Below are 17,466 nucleotides of genomic sequence, written 5' to 3' on the forward strand. Positions count from 1 at the left end.
AAACCTTTGAGATATTACTCAATTACACTTACCATCTATCATCTGGGTCATATTTTGAAACTATTAAAAGCACTCCTTTGGAGTATAGACTAGACTGCTTCACACACAGAGATGACTATAAGCTGTGGTGTTTCAAGTAAGTTGTGCTCAGTATATTTGGACTTTGGTTTCCATTGAAAAGTTAACAAAAATAAGAAATTATGGAAAAAATACCTGCCCTGTTCATGTTACATTGCTTTCTTGTTGAACCACAATTATATATTTTATTAACATTCATTTTCTGCCCTCAATGTTTCTTCCCAAAGGGTGTATTTAAAGTTACAACATACTAGGAAAATTAATATCACGATGATAGTTTATATAAATCATTTTATGTAAAATAACTTTCCTTATATTATATAGTGAAAGGCAGTTTCTAAATTATTGCCCAGTAATAAAAGTTGCCAGATTATAATTCAGTAGTGTATATAAATTTATATTTCTAAATAAATAGGTTTTTTTCTTTAAAAAAAAAAAAACAGATTAGCTGAATACTAAATATCCAGACTAAAATTGTTGCAAATATGAGAGGACTATATTATAATTTTTCAAACAACTTAACATATATACTATTTAACTGGCTTAATATTGAGGTTGTTTAGATGGTTAATTTTTTTCTTTGTCCTGTTACTTGAGTTCTGCTTTACTTATTCCTTAACTAGCCAATAAGCTTCTGAAAATATGGCTAAAATGAATCAGACAAAGGTGACAGAATTTTATTTTTCTGATTTCCCTCAGTTTGAGGATGGTGGCCTTTTGCTCTTCATCCTTCTGATCTGCGTCTATCTGTTCATTGTTATTGGGAACTCCATGATCATCTTGGCTGTGCAGCTGGATGTCCGTCTGCACAATCCCATGTACAGTTTCATCAGCATCTTCTCCTTCCTGGAGATTTGCTACACCACAGTGACCATTCCCAGAATGCTCTACAACTTGATCAGCAAAGAGAAAACCATCTCCTTCATTGGCTGCCTATTGCAGATGTATTTTTTCCATTCCTTTGGAGTCACAGAAAGCTTAGTCCTCACAGTGATGGCCATTGACAGGTATGTTGCCATCTGTAACCCACTCCGCTATGCAATCATTATAACTCCAAAGCTGTGCACACAGCTTTCCACAGGTTCTTTCACCCTTGGTTTCCTCATGCTCCTCCCAGAGATTGTGTGGATGTCTACTCTGCCCTTCTGCGGCCCCAATCAGATTCACCAACTCTTCTGTGACTTAGAACCTGTGCTCCTCTTAGCATGTACAGACACATCTATGATTTTAGTTGAAGATGTCATCCATGCTATCTCCATCCTGAGCTGTGTCTCTATCATTACGCTTTCCTATTTAAGAATCATCACTGTGGTCCTGAAGATTCCATCTGGTGAGAGCCGTCAGAAGGCATTCTCCACATGCACAGCCCACATCACAATTTTTGTGCTCTTTTTTGGCAGTGTGTTTCTCATGTACCTGCGCTTCTCTCGCACCTTCCAACCACTACTAGAGAAGATTGTTGCACTAATGTTGCTGTCCTTGCCCCATTTTTCAATCCTATAATCTATAGCCTGAGGAACAAAGATATGAAAGATGCCATTAAGAAAATATTCTGTTCTCAAAAAGTTCACTGTCTTGGGAACTGATGTGAGTTTACCCATGCCTTTTAATAAATATCTCACCCTCTGAGTATATTATTAAAAGCAAATAATTCATTTCCAAGGATTACTACATAAGGTTTATTTTTCATGTTCTTGGTTTCATTCCTTTTCTATTTTATCACAATAAGCATTATTTGTTTAGAAAGAAGAAGCCATAGTTTTCCTTGTACCACTCAGATTATCAACAGAATATTCTTATTTCAAAATCACAAAGAGTGCAGTACCACCTTTCCCAAGGATCATAATCCTTGGGAACATTTGTATTTGACACAGAAAATTCCTTTGTATCTTCTTCTATTATAGATATAGTTAAAATTGATTGCTACTTTTATGGTCAGTTATAAAACTATTAACAAAATCCACATGACTAAGATGATTTGGGCTTGAGAAAGGAGCATAATTCCTTGGATGTTTGTCTGTAGGCCTTTGCCATACTCTTTATAGTTGGGCAGTGATAAAATGCCATGATTTGATTATACCAGGTTGAGTATTTGCTATTATCATCACTTTTGTGGGACTTGATATTGTTTTCAGGATTCTATAGCAATCCTAGAACTCTTAAAGATTATAGCTTTAGTATACTGCCTTGAGACTAAATATCATTACCATAAAACATTGACAGTGATAGTTCATATTTTAAAATATTGGGACTGTCAATGGCCCTGTGGTTAAGAGTTAATGGTTCTTTTGCAAAGGGCCTGAGTTTGGTTCTCACCTTGCATGTCAGACACCATAAAATCCAGATTATACCTGTCAATGCCTAGGAGTTAGACAGATTTTTTTTTTGTAAGCAGAGAAACAGGGTACCGATAGGTAACATAGGCAAATATCTGACTTCTTTCTGACTTGATAAGGACTGGTTGCTTGAGACTGAGGCCTCCTGCTACCAATAGAGCATCCCTACCAGAGAATTTGGACAAGGAAATGTTTACTCAAAACTATGAGCCTATCAGTCTCCCAGTTTTGTTCAAATTGACCAAACTTTGACTAGAGGAAGAAGTTGCCCCATACCTCATAAAGACACATAAAACTAGCATTCCTAAAGAAGAGAAAGACTTTGCCTCCAGAGTTCCCACTCTTCTTTGTAGGGGATACTTATTTCTGTGTACCTTGCTGTGTCCAAAGTGTGTGTGTGTATGTGTGTATGTGTTTATTCACATTTAATAAAAGTATTTTCATCATTGTTTCTACTTTGGGATTCTGATATATCCCTGCAGTTACATGTTGTGTTGTAAACTTTCTTCTTTCTTTTAATTTATTGACTAGGAAGAAAATAAACCCACTACAGACCCCTAGAAAGTAACAATAAGAGAACACCCTCCTCTGGCCTCCATGTGTATCTACACAAGCACAACAGACACACACATGCATTCACACACACGCACACACACACACACACACTTACACAAATACAAATATAAAAATTTAAAACTTATTTAAAGCTGGTAGTATTAAAATGCTCAACATTTTGTCACGTTCTTTTACAATTCTGTGCCGTTAAAATAACTCACTGTCTTTATTCTCAGTATTTTCCAGCTATGTTTTCTCCTCCATTCTCTTCTCTAAAACTTACTTTCCCATCCTGAATTTTATACATTTAGGTACCTGGTTTATACTTCTCTGCTTTCTACCTACAAAACTACTCCAGAAATTTGGGAAGAGAGAGAAATTGGGAGAGAAGCTGTGGGAGAGGATGACTGGGAGGAGAGGGCAGACAGTGAGATGTAAGTGAATAAATAAATTAATTAATAGAAAAAATTCACTAAAATCTCCAGAAAATGATTTTGCCTAGCTCCTATGGGGAGAAAAAATAGGACTGGTAAGTTGCTAGAGATCTTAAAAGAGCAAGACAGGGCTGAGAATGAAATAAGGGCATATGGGCTGAATTTGCCCACAGCTGAAGGAGGGAGGGAGAGAAGTGCTAGCTGTGTGTCCTGCAGGGGAAAAGAGTTCTTGGTCACAGCAGCTAGCTTGACTGGGTCACAGCTAGCTCAGATTGCTTGCTTGGGTTAGTGGGCTTCTTGATTGGGGATGCAGAGAGTTCTTCTGCAGGAAATTAGGCAGTGGCTCTGTAGATGAAGACCTGCTCCACTGTTTCCTACAGCGAGCCCCAAAGAAGAAAACCATGGTCTTAACGTTTATTGTCATGGTAGAAAATAGATGAAAGCTATACCCTGGTTCCTCTGGGTGGGCTTGAGGTGAAATACCTGCAAGGAGGAGGGTCTGGGAAGGAATGCTTAATTGGCTATGCCCCTCTGGCCTTTAGGTATCTCATTAATATGGAAAACTGTCTTGAGGCTCTGTGGCCTGTAGTCATGCCCTCTACCTGTGGAGGCACTGTGGGCATTGTCCTATGTGACTGGAGAATACCACTCTGTGGAGACCTTCAGCCTCATGTCAGCCTGGAGTCTGGGAGCATGGTGAAATGCATGCTGTCTCTTAGGATCTTTTAGGGTCTATGGCAGTTTCTAGCTGGTGCTTTACCAGTAGCCAGGCTGTCTTTCACAGTCCTACACCATCTTTATGAAAAATTAAGTGTCCACAACTGTGTGGGTTGATTTCTAGATCTTTGGTTCAATTCCATTGATCAACCTGACTGTCTCTGTACCAGTACTATGCAGTTTTTATCACTATTGTTCCATAGTACAGCTTGTAGTCAGGGATGGTGATTCCTCTAGAAGGATTGTCTTAGCCATCCTGGGTTTTTTGTATTTCCATATGAAGTTAAGAACTGATCTTTCAAGTTCTGAAAAACAAAATGTGTTTGAATTTTTATGGGAATTGCATTGACTTGGTAGATTGCTTTTGGTAAGATGACCATTTTCAATGTGTTAATCCTACTGGTCCATGAGCCTTGGAAATCTTTCCATATTCTGATATCATCTTTATTTTCTTTCTTCAGAGACTTAAAGTTCTTGTCATACAGATTTTTATCTTTCTTGGAGTTATGCCAAGATATTGTATATTATTTGAGGTTATTTTAAAGGGTGCTGTTTCTCTAATTTCTTTCTCAGCTGATTTATCATTTGTATAAGGGAAGGCTACTAATTTCTTTGAGTTAATTTTGTATCCAGCCACTTTGCTGGAGGTGTTTATCAGCTTTAGGAGTTCTTGGTAGAATTTTGAGGGTTGCTTATGTATACTATTTTGTCATCTGTGATAGTGATACTTTGATTTCTTCCTTTCTGAAGACCAAGCTATACTTCTCCTGGGTATAAAACAAAAAGAAGTTCCACCATACTGGAAAGACAAATGCCTGACCATGTTCATAGCTGTCGGCCATGGACATGAGGTCTAATCTCCATTCAATCTACACCCTTCAGTCACATAGGGCACAGGTAGAGGGTGTGATTAACAGGCCTCAGGCCCTAGAGAAATTTACATACTAATAAGGTACCTGAAGGCCAGAGGGTGGAGCCAATTAAGCATTCCTCCCCAGCCCCTTCCCCCCTTTCCCTTCCTATTTAACTCCGGACTGCCCTGGGTTTTATTGGGGCTAGGGGAGATGCATCCAGATCCATCCACTATCTGTCATGCCAATAAACCTGTTTTGAAAACCCAAGGACTTTCTCTTGTCATTGGGACCTCGCCCGTGAGGAGCTTTAGTGAGCCACAGCAGCCGGAGGAACCCAGAGTGTTCCCAGCCAACTACCCACAGCCTGGCATGAGGAACCCTGCATTCTCCAGCAGCCAATTACCTACACATAGCAGGTTTATTTGTAATAGTCAGAAACTGGAAACAATCCAGATGTCCCTCAATTGAAGAACTGATACAGAATATGTGGTTCAATTACACAATGATATATTATTCAGTTATTTAAAAGAAGGGCATCATAAATTTTGTAGGCAGATGAATGGAACCAGAAAATGTCATTGTTAGTGAGGCAGCCCAGCCCCAAAAGGACATGCTTGGCATGTACTTACTGATATGTGGATTTTAGCCACAAATTACAGGATACCCATATTATAATTCATAGAAGTACCCTCATAGATACCCCAAAAAGCTAAACAAGAAGGAAGGCCCCAGTGAGAATGCTTGGCTCTTATTTTGAAGGGGAAAAATAGTCATAGGAAGCAGAGAGAGAGAGGAACCTAGTTGAGAGAGGAGATGGGGAGGAGAATGGTGTGGATTAGAATCAGATGTGGGGAGAAACAGGAAAGAGGGACAGAGGGCCAAAAGAACAAATGGAAATTTTCAGCTGCCAAGAGTGTAGGGGGGGGATCTCTAGGAAATCTCTGAGACCTGGGATTAGGGAGGCTTCCAGGTGTTCATGAGGGTGACCTTAGCAGAGATACATAAGAGTGGGGATATAAACCCTAAAGCGTTCACCCCTTGTAACCAGGCTGGACCCACAGTGGAGGGGTAAGGACAGCAACCCACCCACAAACTTTCAACCCAAAATTTATTCTGTCTATAAGAAATGTAGGGATAATAGTGGAGCAGAGACTGAAAGAACAGCCAACCAATAACCATTCAACTTGAGACCCATCCCATGAGCAAGAGGAATCCCTGACACTAATGATATGCCTGTAGACAGGAGCCTAGCATAACTCTCTTCTGAGAGGCTCTACCCAGCAGCTGACTGAAACAGATATACATACTCACAGCTAAACATTCCACAGAAGTTGGGACTTTTATGGAAGAGTTGGGGGTAGGATTGAAGGCCCTGAAGGGGATAGAAATTCCATAGGAAGATCAACAGAGTAGACTAACCTGGACTCTTGTTGGGAGCTCTCATAAACTGAGCCACCAACCAAAGAGCATACATGGGCTGGACCAAGGCTGCCAGCAAATATGTAGCAGATATACAGCTCTGTATCAGTATGCATCCCTTAACAACTGGTGAGGGGGCTGTGCCTAAAGATGTTGCCTGACTGTGGAATTCCTTCCTCTACAGGGCTGCTTTGTCTGGCCTCAGTGGGAGAGGATTATCCTAACCCTGCAGAGACTTGAAGGGTCAGGGTGGAGGCAAACTAAAGAAGGGCACTTTTTCTAAGGAGAAAAAAAGGGGCATGTGGGGAGGGACCCTGAGGAGTAGGAAATGAAAATGGGCAGTGATTGGGATGTAAAAAAATAAATAAAACCCCCCAAAAGGAAACATCAGTAGTATTACAACAATCCTCAGTGGCAGTTTGTCAAGAGGATTAACTCCTTACATACTATGGAGCACAGAAGCAGAAGAAAGACTAACTCTCATTTTAAAGTGAGCCCTAGAAATTGATCCCACCCAAGTCCAGGCAACTCAGCTCTCTTCATACCACTTCATGCTTCTAAAACCAAGATATTTTCTACATCTAGATGAACTCTTTGTCACCCATGGGGAAAATCTTTGCATGGAGTAAACCATGAATAAGTTTCTTCAATAATAAATTTAAGTTAACTTTAAAGAAACATGGATACATTAAGGATCTTAGTTTGTATTGAATCTTTGAATTTGTTGATTAAAGTATTCAAAAACTATATAATTTAAATCTAAAACTCTTAGTATTTTATTTATTATTTTATCAGTTTTAATCATTGTATTTAAAGGTGTTTAACAATTTTTTTTGATTTGTAATCTTGACAATTAAATATTCTTTTAAAATATGCTTAAATGGGACTTGCGCTATTGTGATTTTAAGTGCCTCAACGTTGTGATTCAACAAAACCATCAAAGATCATAAAGCCTTTATAATATGAAAAAATAATTAAATATGAACAATCCTAAATTTTTTCCTATATTTAATGTGATTAATGAGGTGAAATGCATCTTAATATCATAAGTCTAATAAATAGTATGGAATTTCTGACTATAAAATTCATGTCAACTTTACTCAACAATGTATCTAAATCAGTTCCTCAATTACAGATAAACAATTAAAATTACATGGGAGATTTGGTGTTTTTTTAAAAATCAACATATGTTAAATAATAAAATTAAAATACTAACTATACTTGTTTTTATTCTAAAACATAAATCACAGGTTTTGATTTTTTCTAACACTTTTGTACTTAGTTCTAAGGCTATATGGAAATTAAAAGATGATAACACAGTACATAATTATCATGCAAATGATCTTCTATTAATAAAATAAATATTTACTGAAACAATATACCACTATAATATGTAAGAAAATAAGGATACAACAGGCAAAAAAAAAAAAAAAAATCTTGTCCTTAAAACCTGCCAGTTGAGAAAGGGGTGATTTTTTTTTTTAAGTGTAAAACAACCTAAGCAAAGTTTAGAACATTATTCCTTATATGACTAAGTGTTCTGTGGGAAACCGAAAAGGAAATTACAATAAGTTTATCTACAGTGAGTAGGGGACTTGTTAGTTTAAGTTTGGTCAAGTTAAAACACATTGAAAATCCTAAGGATGAGTAACGCTTTAAAAGAAAATGGATGTCTCCATAGGGTTAAGGGGTCTAAAGAAAACTAGAGATGGGAAGTGAAAGGGGGATAAATCACAGAGATTTGAGGGCCTTTGTAAGAGTTAGACTTTTGTAATTTACTCTGAGCATGGAGGAGCTAGTGCAGAGTTTGGAGCAGATGAAGGGTGTTGTCTGGCCTGAAGAATCATATTTTACTCTGTGTGAAGCCAACAGTACAGGTTGGCACAGCTGAAACCTCTAATTGATATGGAGATCTTCTAGTAATTATGGTGAGACATGATGTTGTTAAGTGTATGAAGGTAAGTTTGTGTGATGTGATCATTTCAAAACTCAACAACTCTCTTATAAAGTTTTACTGCCAATCTAACAGAAAACTGTGGTAACATAAGTGGGAATACAGAGGCAACTGGAGGGAGAACAGGAGGAATGGATATGACTGCATTACACATTACACAGCATACATCTATTCTCAGGATAAAGAACAAAGTTTTATAAACAGATTGGGACTCTGTTGATTATGATTTCGATAAAGATTAAAAAAACATGTGTGCATCTGAATATTCAGTGTTTAGTGATAAAAATCATTTTATAAGAATATTTGCATGTTTTATGTGGTAGTTTTCTTATTTTTTATTGGATATTTTATTTACTTACATTTCAGATGTCATCCCCTTTCCACATTTTTCACTCCCTTGAAACCTCCTATCCTATCCCCCCTCCTCCTTTTTGCTCTCATACCATTTTAATTACATGCAAGTATTAAGGTCAGTTCTAGGTTGAGGAACTAGCAATACAATAGATGCAAATAGTCAAGAAACAAGCAAGAAAATAAACCCAAATACTCAAAGAACAAGCAAGGCAATAAACAAAGTTCCGTGAACACTCCCATGATAACTGTTTCTAAGGGCTTATCAGAATGACTAAAATATCTGTGTCTACTTCTCTGTCCTAGCTCAAAGTCATTTCATCTTTTCTTCTCATTCTATCTAACTGGAGGCATTTTAAAGTTTTTTGAATACTGGATATCAAATTCTTAGATGTGCAAGAAAACTGCTCTGTAATCAAACAATGTTCCAAGTCTCAAAACCCATCTTTAAATTAATTTTACCATTAAGTAATTCATGTTAACCCTGAATTTGTAAACAAAATTATATTTGGTCTCTAACTCTGATTATTTTTGCCTTAAAATGTGTTTCTTTTTTTAAGACTTATTTATTTATTTTATGTTTGTGAGTACACTGTCACTGTCTTCGGACACACCAGAAGAGGGTATCAGACCCCATTATAGGTGGTTGTGAACCACCATATACTTGCTGGGAATTGAACTCAGGACCTCTGGGAGGGCAGTCAGTGCTCTTAACTGTTGAGCCTTCTCTCCAACCCATGTGTTTCTATTTTTAAATTTTAAAAACATCTATGGCTTTCAACCTTTTATTTTAAATTATTTCCATTTTATTCTGTAGGATAATTTAAATGCAATGAAGGTGACACTGCTTGACAATGCCACTATGATTCTCATATGGTACACTCATTTCTGGAACATTTTTTATAATAAGATTCAAAACAATTAATGAAGAATTGTCTGATGAAGTTGATTTAACACTGAAGACTTCAGAAGAATCAGCCAGGAAAATGTGCTAAGAGGAATCATTCTTCATTTGTCCTTTAATTGGAAAACAGTTTAATGAGCCACATGAACCAGGTACAGGCAAGTGCAAAAGGAACAAAGGAAGAGTCATGAGGTAGAAGGCAGATAGAAACCATGGAGATTCCTATGTTAGGCTATGAAATACTGTCAGTACACACATGTATAAAATTCTGAAAGAATAAAAATACTAAATTAAAAAAATACATAAAAATTAAAAATCACATGTCATATGTGATGTGGAAATAAAAAGGACATTTTAATATACATAATCAGACATATTTGAATATGGAGCAAATTACTCTGAAATATGTGACTGAAAATAGAAAATTTCTCATAATTTCATACATTAGCCATTTAGTATAGGATGGAATATGTAATTTTTCCAGCCTTTTATTATTGTACCTATGTGTTTTTGGATTAACCAGTTGTTTGCTTGCAGCTGGATAAACTACAATCCAACTTATAACTTTGATGTGTAAATGTACAAGGTCATCTGGGATTCATTGGAGTAAGTGAGCATGTAGAGGTTCTTATGAAGAGGCTTTATATACATGACCTTGATTACCATTTCAGAAGATGGTAAAAGAGAACTGAGTCCCTAGAATTGTCTTCTGAACTCCACACATGATATGCTCTTATCTGCACAAGTGTGTGCAAATGCTTGCACATGCACATGTGCACACTTACATGTGAGATGCATAAAAATAAATAACTTAATACAGCTCTTACTACCTACTTAGATAATATTCAGAAAGTCATTAAACATGGTCAAACTTTACTTCCAAATTTTATTTATTCATATTTAAATAGCGGTGATTTTGACAAGTTTACTTAAGGATGCTTAAATTATAAGGCAGTTTATACATAAGAAGATGTTTTAAATAATAACGTGAAATATAGTGGACTATCCACCTTACTCCTTTGAAGCCCTTTGTGTCAGGAGCCATAATGGAACAAGCTAATAACTAGCAGGTGATCGTCCTGAAATGGCCTGCCTTGGATTATTATATAATCTGTGACAGGTACGGCCTTAATCAGCAAGGCTGTAAAGGGACTCATTTTAGGAAACATTCCTGCTATTAATATGATTTTCCTGTTATTATTAAACACATATAACAATCACTAAGCAATAGCACACCCCTTTGGAACAGATCTCTGCAGATTCACAAAGATGTACTGTCTTGTAGTGACACTATATAGACAAATAGATGACTTCTTAAGTCTTAATGATGGTCCTATAAGAATTTCTAAAATTATATCTGTGATTATTAAGTTCTTTTATAATAGGACTGCTATTATGTCCTTTTCTGATTGTCAAAACTGTGATGAGAACTCTGCCAGTCTCCCAAGTGTCACCAGTTAATTGCTCTTAGAGAGTAACCAGACTTTCTCCTACTCAGAGCACATTTCAAGAGGTTGTAAAACAATTATCCAGAGGTCATAAAAAGGGAACTATTAATTAATTATAGGTGAAAACAAAATAGTGACTGGGGTTATTTATACAAAACTTCACTGATAACTTACTTATTGTTTTAAACCTTCAGTGAACCTGTGGAGCAGTGATAGGTGATGGATGTTCAGCTACGTAATTACTCCTGATGGATATGCATTTTCTGTTGTAAACTTCTATTTCAATTTATGATTTGATTTTTTGTGTGAACTTGTGATGAAATTTGTATCATGTGATCATGTATTCTGAAAGATGTATAGGTATTGAGGACAAAGAGATGAGAGACAGAATAGAGAGATAGAATAGAATTTTTTTTCATTTCCCTAGATAGAATTTTCCCCTTTCTTTTGCTTAGGATCCTGCCACTTTTCCCCTTAAATAGCTTTCATAAGAAACATTTTACAATTTAGGAATAAACCCTATGACCACTTTTCTCTAAGTGTCCTCCCTTTTTTTCCTGCTTCAGACTAGCAGGCAAAAGTTAGAGCCCAGCAGTTCCTGCTAAGACAGAACAAAGGCTGCATTGCTTAGTTCTATGCTGTTAGGCTACAGGTGTTAATCACCTAAGCCAGCAGTCTTTTACCCTCAGAGAGAGCAAGAAAGCTTTTAGGACTTTTTAGAAGTTATCCGTCAGCATTCCAGTAAAATTAGAGAGCTAGAAAGCCCTGAGACCCTCAGACTTTAAAGGTATCACCAGAGTCCTACTCTGTGTCCCTGCCACTACCTTCTTTTGGCGGGGAGGCTCTCTGCTTTGAGCCTGAAATTCTATGACAACATAATGCAGTAGCCAGCATATTTTTACTAAACTGAGTTTGTAGTTAATTCAATTAAATAAGCCAAAAGTAGAGAAAATTTGTCTTCTCTGTCACGAAACAGTACTTGAGAAATGATGGATGACAGAGAAAACTAGAAAGGCAAGAGGGATGTGAACGTTAGCAATTTTCAGAACTATTTATGTGGTGTGCGTCTTGTACTCTAATCTTTGGCTTCATCAACACATGGGATCATAAAAGAAAAGGGAAGGAACCATACTAGTATAGTATGAGGCATATGTCAATTTGTGCTTAAAGCAGGAAAATCCACACTTACTGTTTCACCTGTCAAGAGTCTGGTAGTTGTTATGTGAACAAGTGGCCACCAGTGACCTAGAGGTATATTTCATCATCCTTTTTAACAAAAAAAAAAAAGAAAGAAAGAAAGAAAAAAAGAAGAAGAAGAAAAAGCATCTGTGCCAATAGAAAAAGAATTATCAGGAACACAAAAACATCAGTGAGATTCTAAACTTCAATAAGGGCTTTAATATCAGGAATTGAGATCTATTTCTGAGCCCGAGGATCTCTCTTCTGATGAAAAAGCCTCCCAATAGCATCTTTCATTTCCTTGTTTCTTAGACTATAAATAATGGGATTGAGAAATGGAGCAAGGATAACAAAAGTGATGGCAATTACTGTGTCCCAGAAGACTGAATAGGTAGCTGAGAATCTCAAATACATGACAGCCACACTGCCAAAAAACAGCAAGAAAACAGCAAGGTGGGCTGCACAAGTGGAGAAAGCCTTGCGCCTCCCTTCTGCTGAAGGCATCCCCAAAATTACCATGATGATCCGGATATAGGACAGAGCAATTACAAGGAAGGAGGCCAGGATCTCTACTGCATGGATAGCATCCACAATGACCACCAAAGATGTATCCGTACAGGCCAACCTGAGCACAGGGGTGAAATCACAGAAGATCTGATGGATCTTGTTGGAGCCACAGAAAGGCAAAGTAGCAATCCATGCAATCTCAGGGAGTACCAGAAGGAAGCCACAGAAGCAGGAGCCAGCTGTTAGTTGGATACAAAGTTTGGAAGTCATGATGGTTGGGTAACGGAGAGGATAGCAGATAGCTATGTACCTGTCAATGGACATTGCTGTCAGGACACAGCCTTCTGTGATACCCAATGAGTGGAAAAAGTACATCTGCATGAGACAACCACCTAGAGAGATCGTCTTCTTCTCACTGACTAGGCTGGAGAGCATCTTGGGAATGGTAGTCGTGGTATACCAGATCTCCAGGAAAGATAACACACTGATGAAGAAATACATAGGTGTGTGAAGAGCCATGTCCAGCTGGACAGCAACAAAGATTACTAGGTTTCCTGATATGATGAATGCATAGACAAGAATCAATAGAATAAAAAACAAGAGGCCACCTTCATACAGAGGTGGGAACACAGAGAAGAGGAACTCAATCACCATAGTATGATTCCGGCTGTCCACCAACTGGGTCATCTGTGAAGGTAAGAAAAGATATAAGGAACTTTCTGAAATTTCAATATTGCTTGTACACATATTCCTTTTTATATTCAATTACTTATTTTGAAAACTGGATCCTAAAGAAGTCAGTCACTACCATTTCCAAACTTTATAATTCCATGCCAGAAGCAGTTGAAGCATTTGTAACGCAATCTAATCTCTGAGTGATCTTTTTCTCACTGTTATAGCTTTATGCAAAAAAAAAAAAAAAAATGACCCAGAAGTTTAGTCTCAGAATATGGAAAATGGAAATTTAGCCATTTTCAGAGTTACCTTCAACCCCTGTGTGATTGATTAGCCTCAAACCGTTCACTTTGATTTCTAAATATTCCCATTTCCTATTCTTCAGGGGGGAAATAAAGTAAATCACAAAGTAAGTATCAACAACACTTTTGACAATAATTTTCTTTAAGTTTTTAACTTTTCCTTCCACCAATACAGCCCCTGAGGCTGACTGGCTAAGTATCAGTTTCTAGATTTCTGATTAGTTTGCTTTGCACTAGAACATCTGTTTTTCGTTAGGTGAAAATTGTGTGAACTTACCTTCACTTACTTTCACTTACTTTAGCTACTTTCTCTGTAGCTTACCTTTTTCCCTCTTCAGGTTTCTATGAAAATTGCTCAAAGTAAGAGTCTTTCCAGATTTACTTTGTACCTAATGAGTAGCCAGCTTTGGACAAACTTACAGTTACTCCTCAACCCTGCTCATAATTTCCCTACAAAGGCTATGTTAAGAGATAAAAGAAAAACATCGTTCTCAGTTTTAACAATCACACAGTTTTTAAGATGGTATATTAGGGGAGAGAGAAGCTCCTAAAAATAACCTGCAGCACAACTACACTAGCATTGACTTGTTGAGACAACAGACAATCACATTTCTTGTAAAGCTCATTAGGATTAGTGAAGGCTGAATCCACACTCTCTCACCTTGACTATTTTAATATTTCATTCCTTTTTATCTAGACTTCTAAGGGATGATTCTGGAGATGAGTTTCCCTGACTGTGACATTTGCCTCTCCTTTTCTTTTCAAAACATTCAAGGCAAAACTCAGACCTCTCTGTTTCACAATCACTGTCATCACTAATGCAGTTCTAAACCCAATCTGAAACCAACTATCCTGAAAATCAGTATTTCAGCAACAATAAGACCACACCCTTAGTTTAATTATTGACAATTTTATATCTTTTATTTTCTGGATCTACTTTTATTGAAATTTTAGGTGTCAGTGTCTCCATGGTCATAGAAATCTCTGTGATTTCCACTGCCAGAGCAAATATTCTTTTTTCTGATGTACTTCCATTGATATCATTTTGATATACAATGCATATTTGTTGCATTTCCATATTCACATTTCAATATTACCTCCCTCAAGTAGGATAAAACATCTTTAAGAGGAATGACAGAGGAAATAAAAATCTCACTAATTAATTTTTATGTAGTGATACCAACTCTAGTTATACATATTTGCTTTATATGCACTATATAATGTGTTTCCACACATGATAAATTGATAAATTAATAGTTAATATTACACAAAAAACAAATTGAGAACAAATAAAAAATAACTGTTTTAAATTAAAATAGCAAGGACTCAAAAAAGTAATTTAAAAGTAAGGTTTGCTTGTCCTAAAAGTCTATGCCTTCTTTTTGTGACTCTTTATATCTATTTATATTTATATTTATCCTGGTTTTATGGTGACAAATATGGTGTAGTTTCTTCAGGTGGTCAACGTAGATGCAAGAAATACATCGCAGATTGGTAAAACTAGTTCACAGTAGATGTTTCTGGTTTTCCATGCCCAGCTTTGAGGGAGGAAGAAAAGAGAGACAGGCTTTGAGATGAAGTAAACTGTGATGCTCAGTTGCAGAGAAGAAGGGGAGCATACAAAGTGGAAACATGAAAGACTGGAGGTGCCCTCTGACTAAATTATTTATCTGTCCTGCTGTGTATGTAATTTCTTATCTGCAGCACGGTGAACTAATATGCAAAGCAGGAGAGCACAGAGCTATGAGAATGGATAAAAGCCCAGCAACGTGATTCCTTTGTTGCCCTAAGCCTGGACTTTCTCTCACCAGAAAGCTGTCCCATTATTCACCATTCTCCCAGGGTCTAAACCTCCAGCCTGGGAGCACATAGGGAGGGACTCATGGCTCCAGCTGTATATGTAAGGGAGGATGTCTTTTTCGGGCATAGTTGGGAGAGGAGATCCTTGGTCCCATGGAGGCTGGATGCCCCAGTGTGGGGGAATTCGAGGGCGGGGAGGTGGGAGTGGGCACATCCTCATAGAAACAGGAGGAGAGGGTGGGATGAGGGGTTCCTGGGTGGGTGGCAAATAGCGAAAGGGGATAACATCTGAAATGTAAATAAAATATCCAATAAAAAAAAGAAAGACTGGAGGTGCCCTCTGACTAAATTATTTATTTAACTGTCCTGTTGTGTATGTAATTTCTCATTTGCAGCACGGTGAACTAATTATGCAAAGCAGGAGAGCACAGAGCTATGAGAATGGATAAAAGCCCAACAATATGATTCCTTCGTTGCCCTGAGCCTGGATTTTTTTTCATCAGAAATCTGTCCCATTATTCATCATTCATCAGTTGTTTAGCTGACACACAAGATTGTCTGATATGTGGCAACTTCTCTCAAAGTTCATAACTATATGAATGTCAACAAAAATCATTATTGCTCTTAAAACAATAAAGAATACAAAAATAATGTAATAATGTAAAAATAATTCATGGAATGACAGGAAAGTAGCAGAATATAAAAAGGTCAGCCTACAAATATGACTTGGACAGTAAAGAGCTCTCATTTAGCATTTAGTGATTAAACAAAAATGTTGCCTTGATTGATGACTACCTTGAAGGCTGCAATTATTTGAACCAATAGAATTATAGTGTTCAAAAGAATTTAGATATTAATATCTCCATCAGTTAAATGACCTCTATTCCCCCTAGTGTCCACTTCTCATTTCATGTCTCCTAACTGAAATTCTTTACTAATGTAATGAAATTCCAAAAGTAAATAGCTAGATTCAAAAGTGTGGAGGGCCTGCAGGAAGGAGCAGGTGGAGATCAGAAGTCTCACTGAAGGTTGAATTTCAGTAGTCTGCACAACTCACCCTGCCTGAGGCCACCAAGCACTCCCCAGTCTCTGCAGCCAGGCTCACTTCTGTACACACTGATGAGTATATAGATTCTCCGAAGACTCCTTTGTGGGATATATAAACTGGAAATATCCCCTTTTCTTGGGTGTTTTTCTTTAGATGACTTATGTCTAAAGGAAGCATCCTTTGCTTCTCTCAGGGACAAATTAAGAGAAAAGTGTAATATAGTAATGAGTCATTCCCCAGGGTCATTCTCATGGATTCTCCTATGGCTACAAAGCCTGACTATCATGCAGAAGCACTGGTAATCAGAGCAGACAAAAAATTCACAGTAGACTTTAAGGAAGACCCACTAAGAAAACATAGCTTTCCCCTCAGTTTCACATTCATTTCTATTTCCTTCACTGCCTATACACATACATGTATTAAATATTTCAAACCATATATATATATATATATATATATATATATATATATATATGATTAATTGATACCAAGTTTGATACCAAGTTATAAGTTTGGTTATTTTTGTTTGTTTGTTTGGTTATTTATTTTTTTAAAACAATTTTATGATTTAGAAATATTTCGATAATGATTTTTCTCTTCAAACTTTTCTAGATTCTCCCCTTCTCCTTTCTCACCAAACTTTAAGTTATTTCTCAAAAACTAAATCAGAAATCCAATATAATGACAAAACACCCAAAATCTAGAAAACAAAATATGATGTTAACCAAAAACATCAAACCATTACCAAATAAAAGCACACACAAACAACTGTGAAGTGTTTTATTTACTGTTCAATTGCTCCTGAACATGCGATCTTCCCTTTAGTGGTAGGTACATCTAGTGTCATTCAACTGGGGAAAACCGATTGCCCTTCTCATGGAAGGTGTAAATGACAATTAAGTCTG

General features: G+C 37.0%; 2 protein-coding genes across 2 annotated transcripts; one reads left to right on the forward strand and one right to left on the reverse strand.

The window, feature by feature from the left end:
* Nucleotides 1-720: 720 nt before the first annotated feature.
* On the forward strand, nt 721-1,638 carry LOC117721944 (olfactory receptor 6K3-like). The gene has a single exon (XM_034520830.2). It carries the CDS (start codon nt 721-723, stop codon nt 1,579-1,581), a length of 861 nt encoding a protein of 286 aa, XP_034376721.1. The 3' UTR covers nt 1,582-1,638.
* An 8,870-nt stretch (nt 1,639-10,508) lies between these two features.
* Or6k6 (olfactory receptor family 6 subfamily K member 6) lies at nt 10,509-16,730 on the reverse strand. Its single transcript, XM_076913769.1, has 2 exons — nt 16,571-16,730; nt 10,509-13,423 (listed from the first exon to the last, which is right to left on the reverse strand). Exon 2 carries the CDS (start codon nt 13,421-13,423, stop codon nt 12,467-12,469), a length of 957 nt encoding a protein of 318 aa, XP_076769884.1. The 5' UTR covers nt 16,571-16,730; the 3' UTR covers nt 10,509-12,466.
* Nucleotides 16,731-17,466: the final 736 nt, after the last annotated feature.

The sequence above is a fragment of the Arvicanthis niloticus genome, chromosome 16, assembly GCF_011762505.2.
Source record: "Arvicanthis niloticus isolate mArvNil1 chromosome 16, mArvNil1.pat.X, whole genome shotgun sequence".
Classification (NCBI taxonomy): domain Eukaryota; kingdom Metazoa; phylum Chordata; class Mammalia; order Rodentia; family Muridae; genus Arvicanthis; species Arvicanthis niloticus.

Bases quoted from the DNA above. Each gene is read 5' to 3' on its own strand.
- LOC117721944 (XM_034520830.2), top strand. From the start codon at position 721: ATGGCTAAAATGAATCAGACAAAGGTGACAGAATTTTATTTTTCTGAT.
- Or6k6 (XM_076913769.1), bottom strand. From the start codon at position 13,423: ATGACCCAGTTGGTGGACAGCCGGAATCATACTATGGTGATTGAGTTC.